Source organism: Acomys minous, assembly GCF_964271855.1.
Source record: "Acomys minous genome assembly, chromosome: 6".
NCBI lineage: Eukaryota > Metazoa > Chordata > Mammalia > Rodentia > Muridae > Acomys > Acomys minous.
Genome location: NC_140487.1, coordinates 97919765 through 97932427, shown reverse-complemented (window position 1 = coordinate 97932427; position 12663 = coordinate 97919765). Strand labels below are relative to the sequence as shown.

The 12663-nt window shown below is 50.8% G+C and overlaps 1 protein-coding gene across 1 annotated transcript; it reads right to left on the bottom strand.

The window, feature by feature from the left end:
- Positions 1–9495: 9495 nt before the first annotated feature.
- CITED4 (Cbp/p300 interacting transactivator with Glu/Asp rich carboxy-terminal domain 4) lies at positions 9496–11297 on the bottom strand. Its single transcript, XM_084785372.1, has one exon. The coding sequence runs from the start codon at positions 10517–10519 to the stop codon at positions 9977–9979; it is 543 nt and encodes a 180-aa protein (XP_084641498.1). The 5' UTR covers positions 10520–11297; the 3' UTR covers positions 9496–9976.
- Positions 11298–12663: the final 1366 nt, after the last annotated feature.

Sequence of the window (12663 nt, the reverse complement as noted above, 5' to 3'; positions counted from 1 at the left end):
ACTTTCTCCCACTGTTTGGTTTTCTTTTTTCTTTTCTTTTTCTTTTTTGGTTTTTTTTAAAGACAGGGTTTCTCTATGTAGACTTGGCTGGCCTAGAACTCCTTCTAAAGACCAGGCTGACCTCAAACTCACAGAGATCCGTTTGCTTCTGCCTCCCCGAGTGCTGGGATCAAAGGCGCGCACCACTACCACCAGACTTATTTTTGCTTTTGAGACAGGATCTCATGTAGCCCAGGGTAGCCTCCAACTCACTATGTAGCTGAGCCTGGGACTTTAAACTTCTAATTCTCCTGTCTCCATTTTCCCAGTTCTGGGATTAGAGGCCTATGTTATGATGCCTTGTTTGTGTGGCGATTGGCACCAAACCAGTTTTGGTCATGTGAGGCAGCCTTCTGCCAACTGAACTACATACCCAGCCTCCCCACTTTCTTTTCTTGAGACAGGCTCTTGATATACAGCCCTTCCTGGTCCGTAACTCACTGTGTAGTCCAGGCTGGCCTTAAACTTGCGGCGATGCCCCTGCCTCTGACTTCCAAGTGCTGAGCTTATAGGTGTTGTACCATCATGCCTTGCATATGGCTCTATCTTAAATAAATGAAGCGTTTGAACTCTGTTAGTCAAATTACTAGGTGTGCTCGTGGGCAAGTCAGCACACCTTGGCGGAGCTCCTTTATCTGCAGTAATAATGTGCTGGGCTGGGTTACGGGAGGCAGCTATGGCATTCTGAGTCAGTCCTGGCTGGTCTAACAAGCAGAGAGTGCATGTGTGTGGCGAGCTGGCTGCAATTTGTTGTTTGTTGTTTGGGAGGAATTTTTTTTTTTTGAGACAAAGCTTCTCTAGGAAGCCTAGGCAGACCCTAAACTGGTAATTCACCTGCCCCAGCCTGCCAATTGCTAGGTTATATGTGTGTGCTGCCAGCAAACATTACCTGGACATTTGATAAACTCTTATTTTTTTAATTGTTTAGAAAGGTATTTATTTATTATCTATTGTGTGTGTGTTGTCATGTTTGATGGTAAGCACTTTTACCCACTGAACCATCTTGCTGGCCCCCAATACACTTTATATAAAGAAGAAAGGGACAAGAAGACGAAACATTGCTATTTCAAACCAACCATGGGGAAAAAGAAAATCAAGCTATTTTCATGTGTATTGCGCAGGAGAGTGTCTTTCTTCCCCTAACTTTAGAACTTAGCATTGTTTTACTTCAAACAACACAAGGAGGACAAGAAACGCTTATTCAAACCACATGGGGTATAAATGGAGGAGAAGTGGCTCCCCAGTGAAATTTTGGGGCGCCTAACCCTAATCCTAACCCTAACCTTCTTGCAAGAGAAAGCACTAGATCCTGAAGGCACGAAGACAGCTATCTCATCTCAAGAGCTGGCCGGCCTGGTTTGAAGTCTCTGCTCCCCTTTGCTGGACCCCTTCTCTGAAGGGTGTAAACAGCCCCCGCTCACCCAGCCCAGGCTATACTGAGAGGGAAACCGCTATCACACTTGCAGCTTATCACACGCCAGGCACTGTGCTAAGCACGTAGCCGCCGATAGCACACAGGAGCCATCAGTTGAGTTTATCTGTATTTGAACATATTGCAGATTAAAAAGAAAAACAAAGCCCCAGAGGCCCAGAGAATGGCAAAGTGGCTTTACCAAGTGTCATATATGGAGTTTGGAACCAGAATTTAAACCTGGGTCTGTATGCCACCAAGTCCCAAGTTTTGTCTTTCAACCCCAGCTGTGTGTGTGTGTGTGTGTGTGTGTGTGTGTGTGTGTGTGTGTGTGTTCTCTGAAACGAGGTCCGGGCAGAAACAAAGCCCTGCAGGTGACTGAGGTGATACCTGAGGCTGAAAAGGCAGTCGGCTCTGTCTTTAACTCAAAGAAGCTCTTAAGGGGAAAAATAGATTTGATGACATAAGAACGTGGTAACGGCCAGGCTGGGACAGTGGCTCACTGGGCAAAACATGAGGACCTGAGTCAGGTTATTAACACTCATAAAAAGTCAAGCATGGCCCCGGGATCTGTAACCCTAAGTAAGATAAGGGACAGAAATGAGGGATCTCCAGAGCTGACTGGCCAGCCAATCTAACCTAAAGGGTGAGCTCCAGGGTTAATGGGGGAAAAAATAAAGTGAGGAGGAACTGAGAAAGATATCCTACAAAGACCTCCTGCTTCCACAGATGAACATGTGGGCAAGGCCTCTTTCATACACATGAGCACGCATAACACACACACACACACACACATACACACATGGAGAGGGAGAGGGAGAGAGAGAGAGAGAGAGAGAGAGAGAGAGAGAGAGAGAGAGAGAGAGAGAGAGAATAACTTCCAAAAAGTTACATAGTTAGCAGTAGCTGTGGAGAGACTACCTAAACACTCCCAAAAGGGTTGTATTGTTTCCTAATTTTTAAAATGATTTATTTATTTTATTTTATGTGTATGAATATTTGCCCATGTGAATTTATGTGTACCATACGCGTGTGTGCTTGGTGCCTTCAGAAGTCACAAGAAGGAGCACGGGTGCTGGGAACCAAACTTGGGTCCCAAAAGCAGGGACAGGGGTCCAGAGCAGCAAGCTCTCTTAACCACTAAACCCTCTCTTTCTGGCCCCAAGGGCTTAATATTTATAATGTATAAGGATTTGTCATGTAAGGCAGGCCCAGTGACACAAACCTGCTATTCAACTACTGAGAGTGAGTCAGAAAGCCATAAGTTCAAGGCCTACATGGGTTGCAGAGAGAGAAGTCACGATCAACCTGACAGACTTAGTGAGACCTTATCTCAAAGTATTAAAAAGAAAGAAAGAAAAGAAAAAGGAAAAAATATTAGAGCTACAGCTTGGAGGCACAGCCTATTGTGTGGAAGGTAGTAAGTTCAAACCCCAACACTGAATAAAAACTTCTTACATACTATTAAGAAAAACTCACACAACACCAGCAGAACCCCCCAGTCAGTGGTAGGGACAGTGAGTCATACAGAAAGAAATACAAATAGATAACATCTTTATTAGTGATCAAACAAATGGAAAGTAAACAACCCTTTCTATGCACTCAAATAAAGCTTTGAAGTGTTCCTAACGCCCGGGTAGCTGAGGGCATGAGCCTGTAGGACTTCTTACCCAGCGCTGGCAGGGGGCAAGATGGAATTGGTTACTTCACTCCAGGAAATATTTTATTTGCACATATTGTCAGATCAAGTAATCCTCTTTCTAGGAGCTCACCTCAGAGAGCCCTCCCCACAGACATGCTAGGTAAATAGACCAGGCCTTCTGTAGCATTATGCCTTATCCTGAGAGTTAGGAAATAGCCAGCATTTCCATCGCTGGGGGCTGGGCAAGCATTGCTCACAATGCAGTCATTAAGAGGAACAAAGTTGCCTGGCTTGGGGGTGCACTCCTGGAATCCTTGCACGCAGTGGCAGGAGCAGCTCTGGCCACATAATGAGTCCTAGGCCAGCCGCATTTACAGTATGAGACCCTGTCTCAAAACAAGAGTAAAATGAGCAAATGACAAGATAGAGCCATATTTACTCATCTAGAAAGAGTATGAAAATATCCTAGGCGGTGGTGGTGCATGACTTTAATCCCAGAACTTGGGAGGCAGAGGCAGGCGGATTGGTGTGAGTTCGAGGCCAGCCTGGTCTACAAGGGAGTTCAGGACAGCCAAGGCTACACAGAGAAACCCTGTCTCGGAGAAAGAAAGAAAAAAGAAAGAAAGAAAGAAAGAAAGAAAGAAAGAAAGAAAGAAAGAGAAAGAAAGAAAAAGAAAAAGAAAATATACTAAGAGGGGAAAGCCAGTTAAAGAGAATATTAGGGGCTTGGAAATAGTTCAGGGGATAAAGTCCTTGCCTAACAAGCAGCACCCCGCAAACTGTGTGGGTACATGCTCACAATCTCAGCACTTCAGGGTGGAGGCAGGAGGATCAGAAGTTCAAGAGCGTGCTCAACTCTGTAGGCAGCCTAAGCCTATACGTGATCCTGACTCAGTTATAATCCCAATGACATAAAAATGCACCAGTATATATGTACTCAACATAATATAGTGTGTCCATTTTGCTCATGGGAGAGGAAAAAAAAAAGCTCGGGAATTGCTGACTTATATTCCTTAAAATATTAGGAGTGTTTTGGCTGGGAGGAGGCACTGTCGCTGGCCCGTGGCTCTGGTTCCCACCAGTGTCTCCCACCTGAGCAAAGGATGACTGACTGTTTAACACCCCGGTGCATCCTCACAAGAAGCCCGAGGTGCCTGTCTGACAGGCGAGACTGAGCTCACAGTAGCTTCCTGTGTCTTTTCCACCTCTCAGGGCACACACTGGGCCTGGTTCCGTCATCTGTCAGGGCACACATTGGGCCTGGCTCCGTCATCTGTCAGGGCACACACTGGGCCTGGCTCTGTCATCTGTCAGGGCACACACTGGGTCTGGCTCTGTCATCTTTCAGGGCACACACTGGGCCTGGCTCCGTTCATCTGTCAGGGCACACACTGGGCCTGGCTCCGTTCATCTGTCAGGGCATACACTGGGCCTGGCTCCGTCATCTTTCAGGGCACACACTGGGCCTGGCTCCGTCTTGCTGCCTTCATGCCATTCCCAAGCTGACTCCATCTCACTCTTTGTTTGAGACAGTCTCATGTAGCCCAGGCTGGCTTTAAACTCAGTATGTAGTCTAGGCTGGCCTTGAACCCCTGATCCTTCTGCTTCCTATTCCCAAGTACTGGGATCACAGGCACGTGCTGTTACACCCTTACCATAAACCCTTAACCTTCCAGACTCCAAACTCCTGAGCAAGGGGCCTGCTGGGAGTCCTCCACGTGTGACTCCTGTCTTGTGCTCCAGCAGACCTTAAATCCCAAAGTGTGCAGCCTTCCTTGGCCCAAACCAGCTGCGGGACAACATCTGTGACTGTCTATCCTCAACCCTACCCTGACCAGGCAGCACTGCACCAATTTTTAAATTTTTATTTATTTACTTATTTTTATGTGCACGGATGTTTGTCCTGCATGCCTGCCTGTCTGTGTCCCACATGTGTGCAGTATCTATGCAGGCCAGGAAGAAGGCATCAGGAATAAAGTTGCAGACCACTGCGAGCCTCTACTGTGGGCGCCATCTCTCCAGCCCCTCGCAGCAGCCATTGTGATGCGTTCTCAGGAATCCTCGTAACACGCACCTGTGCCATGGGTATGCATCTCTCAGGCACAGAGTGGCAAGCTTGGGCTGGGACTCTGTTCTTTCACTCTCAGATTCAATTCCCTCTCTAGACTCAGCCCGGGCATGGGACAGGCCCTGCAGAGTTAGGGTGTGCCTGGGACTAATTCACTGTGCCCCAGTTTCTTGACCTCTGGAATGGAGACAACCCACCCAGGAGAACTCCTTATGGGGTGGGTGAATAGTGACACAGAAGCCGGCAGAGTGGCCTTCTTCCGGGCCTCCCTGATAGTCTCCATCGTTCCTGCACACAGTAGGCACTCACAGGTGCTGACAGTGTCTTTCAGTTGGCACTAATCCCGACCCAGCGCTTGGAGCGTCAAAGTGGCGTGAAGAGTTAGTCGAGGGTGGATTAAGGAACGCATGAGGATCACTCAGTAATCAGCTAAACCCGCCTAAGCTGCCTGGGAAAAGGCTGAGCTCAGGCTGTGCATTAATTTATTTAGCAATTGACTTGTGTTGAGCACTTAGCTGAGCTGGAAGGGCGACGGCCATGATGGCCCGGGCTGTTAGTGAGAATCCACAGTGTACCGCAGACCCTGTAAAGTACGTTTGATTGCTTTTCTGTTGTTCTCTAATAAGGAAGGTGATAGTCAGGGACCAAGGGGCGGCAGATGAGCATAACTGTGAGGAGACATTTGTTAGGACCCTGGTGTTGGTGGGGGACACAGTGATGTGCCACTCCAAGTCCCGTTCCGTGGAATTGTTACCCTAACAGGGAAGTGTCAGTCTTTCCCTGCAGCCCCTGCGGAGGTCTGCTGTACCCAGCCAGGGCCATGCCAACTCCATGGCAGCCCACATCGCATGACTGATGACTGAAGTGTAAAGGAGTGTGCTGGTCTAACCTGGGAGTGTACTGGTCTAACCTGGGTCAACTTTGAAGGGCCCCTCTAGCTTCAGAGCTCTGCACGGGACTGGCTGACTCTTGGTGGGTCCATTGTGTGACTCTTTCTTCTCCTTTTGGCTTCCTCCCCTCCTTTGTGCAGCACAGATCCCGAAGAAGACAATAATCTCTTGTGAACAGAACACTTTCCCGGAATCTGCTTCCTGTGAAACCCAGTCTTATTGTCATACTGACCCTGTGCTAGGTGGCTAAAGTAGCCCCCTTAATGGCTATAGGATAAAGATGTCACCCAAAGTCAGAATCCAAGGGTGAGAGCATTAAGCACAAACTCCTTTGTTCGAAACACTTCATCTACCTCAACTTTTCACGTATATATGTATTTGTTTTTACGTATCTGCCATATGTGAGGCCAAGAGAGGGTATTGGAGCCTCCAGAGCTGGAGTTAGGTAGTTGGGTAGCCTCCTGTTGTGGGTGCTGGGAACTCTGGTCCTCTGAAGGACAAGCAAGCGTTCTTTGTTGTTGTTTTTTGTTTTGTTTTGTTTTTCGAGACAGGGTCTCTCTGTGTAGCCTTGGCTGTCCTGGACTCGCTTTGTAGACCAGGCTGGCCTCGAACTCACAGCGATCCGCTTGCCTCTGCCTCCCGAGTGCTGGGATTAAAGGTGTGCGTGGTGGTGCATGCCCGGTGAAGGAAGCATTCTTAACCACGGAGCCACATATCTGATCCTTCTTTGTTTTGTGAGACAGGGTCTCATGTCTTCTAGGCTGGCCTTAACCTCCATATGTAGCCAAGCATGACCTTGAACTCCTGGTCTCCCTGCCTACCCCCCGTCCCAACTGCTGGGACTCTAGGCCGGCACCCGATTCGAAGCCTGCGCTAACCTCTGCAGCAGCTCTATAGTGGTCTATAGTGCTGACCCCATTTTACAGAGAGGTTCTATTTGCAGAAAAACACAAGGTGGTGGTGATAAAAGATAAAGAAAAATAAAGAATGTTGGCATGGGGAAATGGGGGAAGGAGGAGGGGGAGGAAAAGAAGGAAGAAGAGGAGGAGGAGGAGAAAGAGGAGGAGGACAGAGAGGAGGAGGAGGAGGAGGAGGAGGAGGAAGAGGAGGAACCATGCTTTGTCTGTGCCCTGACTGAGTTCCCAGCTTTTAGGGAAACTGAATTTAAAGACCTAGGCAGTTGCTACCCAGGCAGGAGACTGAGGTCACGGGGACTGAGGGCCAGCAGGCTGCTTTAGGAGGCAGGCTCTCAGGAGGAGGTGACAGACACCACAGGAAACTGTGTACTTACAGAAAGACTAAGGCTCAAATGGCAAGGAGACTCTGAGGCCAGGCAGCTCCTGCACTTTTCTAGAGCAGGTTATATGGTGATGAGACCCCAAGCGCATTTGTTCTTTCTCCTGCAGCTCACAGGGCCAGGACCTGGTGAGCTGCTCTGGTCTTATCTTCTCTGTTCATCTGTCTGCCGATCAGTTTGTCAGTGGTCCCTCATGGGAGGATGGCAGGTGTTTTTGACTGTTTTTATTTTGGACCTGGCAATTAAACCTAGGACCTTGTACATGGTAGACAGATGCTCTACCCTAAAACTGTATCTAGTACTCCCTCCCCCTTTTTTTCCATGTGAGACAGGAATCTTACTAGGTTAGTTTAGAACTTACTCTGTAGCATAGGGTGACTTCAAACCCAGCAGCCTCCCTGCTGGGTTACAGGCGTGGGCCACTATGCCTGGCCTGGCGTGATGTCCTTTTATTCCTTTCTACTTCGGAGGCATTGAGAGTTAACCAACTGTCAACTAACTCGTCCTGAACTGGCCCCTCACTTACAGAGAGGGTTGTTGCCTTGTAAAGTAGCAGGTAAGGACTTTAGCCTCTTTTTACTGGTAGAAAAACTGAGGCCTGGAGAAAGGGCAGTCAAGGTGGTATCCAGCCCATGGCCAAACCTTCCTGACCTGGTTGAATTTCTTGGTTTCTCTCGCTGGTCTGGGGTCCTAGGCAATGCTGGAACAAACACTGGCTATTCTGAGCTCAACGGTCTGGCCAGCGGACTCTTTTGTCCTTTCCATCTGTCCCAGGAGGCCCTGGGATCTAATAGCGGCACTTTAGTCATCTGCCAAATGCTGCCTGTCACCCATTCTTTGCCCATGCTGCAGGCTTTAGAGCTGGTGCCCACACGGTATGCCCTGGGATAACTCACAGCTGCTGGAGTCATCTGCCTGAGAACTTGGCACAGGAACAAAGGCTGACCACTCGGAGACAGAAGGGCTTGGTGGCATTGCTTTCTAGTCCCTGGAATTCACAGCCTCCCGGCGAGTTGACCCTAGGGTCACAGTTGACCCTAGCACTAAGGGAAGCATGCCTGACCATGCCTCTTCCTCCTGGCCTCCAGCCTCACTGCCAGCCTTTTCTCCGCACACGGCAGGGGATCTTTTCAGAGTGAACAGCAGAGGGTGCACTGGAGATCTGGACTTGAAGGCCAACTCTTGCCAGGCTTGGGCTAGCACCACACCCCTCTCCTGTGGAATGAGGACTGAGCTGGACACTTAACGTTGGCATGAAACCATTAGGTCTTCTTCCCTGTTTGTTCTAGATACTCCTCCCTTCCCCCATAGACTCCAGGAACTGGTATGCGTCCCTCCCTTTAATCAACGTCTTCTCCTGTTCCCCAAAACATTTGTCATTCCATATTGTTCACCACATCAAATGTCGCCACCCCCCCACCTCCCCAAATCTGAAATGACCTCTACCCCAACCAGCTGATCCTATTCCACCTGTTTTCTCCACAGCTCTCTTCCATGTTCCAATAATTCCCTGTTTCCGGGTCTCCCCCCCCCCCCCCCGCCCCCCGCCCCTAGCCGGGACCATGACTCCTTATGCACCAGTTTGCAACATAACCATCTCTACAATTTACTTAGTTGACTAAGAGTCTGACAGTGGATGTCATCACATGGATGAAGTGTGTGTGAGGCTCTGGGTTCAATCCCTGCCAACACACACACACACACACACACACACACACACACACACACACCTAAAAGGTTATAGCAATCAAGACCAAGACCACCAAGAAACCATAGGGGCAGTGGTGTGGACAAATGAGAGTCCTGCCCAAAGCCAGGGCTGCCTGCATCTCCAGGCGCCATCCAATTCCTGGAGTTCTAACAGCCGGGAACCCCCAATGGATTAAGCTGTCAACTGGTCTGGCAGCAGCCTGGGCCTCCCAGGTTATGACATGACAATTGCACAACTCTCAAGACATTAAAGAAAAAGAAAGAAAGAAAGAAAGAAAGAAAGAAAGAAAGAAAGAAAAACCTCTCAAGTTTCTTGTCCTTTGGGCTGCTAGGATTCTCGACCTCCATGCCACTTTGGGCCTTTAACAACCTCAGGCTTTTTGCAAGTTACGGGTACTTGGCAGTGGGGATGAAAAGGAAATGGAAACTCAAAACTGCAAAGTAACCCAGTTTTATTTTGGTTTTAGAGGCCACCTGGAGCATCGCTCCACTCTGCAGAGATTAGGTGTAAACACCTAGCCCCCGCCCCCTGCCCCCTGCCCACCGCCCCCAGGTCAGAGGCCCAGGGAAGGTAGGGGTTCAGGAAGGTGGCTCTGGAGACCCAATCCGGTTAGTGGCTGCTGGGAGGTCAGGCAGAGGTCTGCAATGGCTCAGATTGGGAGGAGGGGGCAGGACAGAGGGCACAGAATTCAAGAACGTGGAATCCAAAGGCTAGTTCAGTTCCCTCCAGTTGACCGCTGAGGCTTGGATAGGAGCAGTACGACCCAACTGCCATCCGGCAGGTGGCAGGGCCTGGAGGCAAGGCAGGCATCCACGGCCAGAGCCGTCTTGGCGCGTAAACCCGGCGCTCCACCCTCACGGAGGGTGTGTGCAGGCCCGACCACCAGGCGCAGAGTCCTGCGTCTCCCGATGGTCACGCTCAGCAGCTCACCGAGCCCGTGGGCGGCGCTGACCCCAGGTCCGAGAAGCAGTCGAACTCGCTCTGGCCCAGGAAGAGCTCGGGCAGCTCGCGCACGCAGTGCAGCCCGAGCTCGAGCTCCAGCGACGTCAGCGCCTCCTCGTCGATGAGCTCCGCGTCCATGCAGCCCAGGGAGGGCGGCGGTGGCGGCAGCGGGGACGCTGCTCCAGGAGCCGGCTGTAGAGGTGAGGGGCCTCCGGCGGCTCCGGGGGGCGCCGCGTTGCGGCCCGGGGACGGCATGGCTGCGGGCTGCAGGTGTGCGCTACCGGCTCCCGGAGGCTGCGCGACGGGGAAGGGCTGGAAGGAGACCGGCGACCCGAAGGTGCCGAATGCCAGGGTCCCGGGTGTCTGCGGAGGTCCCAGGGGAACCCCCCGCGGCCGAAGACCACTGTCCATGCCCGGGCCTGTGTATGGCTGCAGCGTCCGGGGCGCGTGCGGGCTGTGGGCATGCGGCGGCACCTGCAGCAGGCAGTAGCCTTCGGTGAGCATCAGGTGGTCGGCCATGGCAGCGAGCGGATTGTCAGCGAGCGCCCCGGGTCCAGGCCAGCGGCTCCTTGTGGGCAGGAGACCCGGGCACCGTGCTGTCCCTGCGACTCAGCAAGGCAAAGGAAGACCGAATCGGATTCGTCCACTGCTTCACCCGGCTCTCTTCGATCTCCTCTCTCCTGAGCTGCCCTTCACGGCGGTAGTTGCAGACCGCCAGAGAACCAGACACCCCTAAGGTCTAGGTTTGCAGACTTTCTCGCAGAGCTTCGGCGCCCGCAATTTCTTATACTAAAAGGCGGGGTGGCCACGCCCTCTGTCTGTCATTGGCTGGATGACTCCCTTCTGAGCGAGTCGCGTGCCTCTTCAACAAGGCATAGGCCCCGCCCCCTACCAGAGCTCCGCCCTTTATGCCTTTAGCGGCTTTCCCAGGTTTCAGGAGGAGCTGCAATGGTTGACATTTCTCTGGGGCTCGGGTCAGGCCTTCGAGGTTCTGGTTAGTGGAGGGTGCAGAAATAGCTTGAATTTGCCAGAAGATAAGGTGGGAGGGCCAGTTCCTGGAACTGAAGGATCTTGAGGTCCACTCAGCGTCTTAATTTTTCAGACCGAGCCTCAGAGGCGGAAGAGATTTCCTGGAAACACAGGGAAGCCCTTAAGCTTCCTTCAAACCCAGGCCTTTGCATTGCACTTCAACGAAGCAGGGTCATTTGGAGAGCTCAGCTCTCTGTCCCCTACAATCCCCAGGGTGTCAGTGGCTCCTTCTCTAGCTCTCACTGTGCTCTGTCTGTTTGAGCATGTCCCGAGTTGTTATTAAAGTAATTTATGGGCATGTCTCCTGAAGGACTTGTTCATCTTCTTGCTCTCAGCACTTGGCCCACAGCCTGGTCCAGAGATGGCTTTCTGAAAGAGTAGAATGAATGAGCCAATGATGGTGTGAATTGCAGCTCATTCACCAAGCTGCGGCTTCTTCCTCGGTAGGATGCTGGCAAGAGCAGCACAGACCACATGCGCTTAGAGTGAGGGTTAGCTGAGGCTGTGTGTACAGAGCTCTCCACAGTGCCTGGCACATACATAAATATGCAAATGTTCCTTAACTGAGCGAAAGGCTGGCTATCACGTAGGTTCTAGTGATTTTGTTTTGTTTTTCAAGACAGGGTTTCTCGGTGTAGCCTTGGTTGTCCTGGGCTCGCTTTGTAGACCAGGCTGGCCTGGAACTCACAGAGATCCGCCTGCCTCTGCCTCCTCAAGTTCTGGGATTAAAGGTGTGCGCCACCACACCCGGGCTCTAATGATCTTCTAATGGGAGATTCTCACACCTTTCTTTGGATCACAATAATCCTAACCTGGGTTTTTAGAGCACTTTCCATCCTACAGGCATCTTTCTTGGGGTAGAGTATATATTTTTAGCCCTGTTTTGTTGATAAGGAGACTAAGGCATCCAAAGAGAAAGTGGCTGTGCAGGGGTCCCATGCAAAAAATTAGTGTTATGTGCTCCAAGCTCTCTGAGCCACAAGCAGGCCAGGAGACAGTTTCCTTGAACCTTGACTTACACATGTCACTGTTTCCCTCTCCTGGCTCCCCTCCCACAGCCTCTGGACTTCCTGGAACTTTGCTTTATCTAGCTGGTGTAGAGGGGAGACGTTTAACAGGGGGAGTTCAGAGGCCCAGGTTCTAATCATAGCTCTGCCACCTGGAGGTTGTGACCCTGGGCTGTTGGGTGGGGGTGGGGGCACACTTGATTCCATAAGGACTCATCTTTCCACCGTGAAAGAAAGTTGGTGGTCCCTGCGTGGGTGTCCAAGAGCATGTGAGAGGGTCACAAATCATGCCCCTCCCCTAGCCTGGTGTAATAAAGGCCTTAGGCTATCTCTTTCTCTTCAGAAAGGCTCCACACAGAAATTCCTAAACCAGACTGGACTTCTCTCTCATCTGGGAGTGTGCTTAGCTAGAGGGAACCCTAACCTTCTGATTCAGACATTGGGAGTTTGTTTGTTTGTTTGTTTATTATTTATTTTAGGCAGAGCCTCGCTGTGTAATGCAGGCTGGACTTGAAGTTGTTCTTCTTGGGCCTCTGCCTCCCTAGTGCTTGGACTGTGGTTTTGAATCATGAGACTGTTTTTAAAAAAAAAAATCACCCTGACATAGCAATCACCACTAAGGACACC

Bases quoted from the DNA above. Each gene is read 5' to 3' on its own strand.
- CITED4 (XM_084785372.1), bottom strand. From the start codon at position 10,519: ATGGCCGACCACCTGATGCTCACCGAAGGCTACTGCCTGCTGCAGGTG.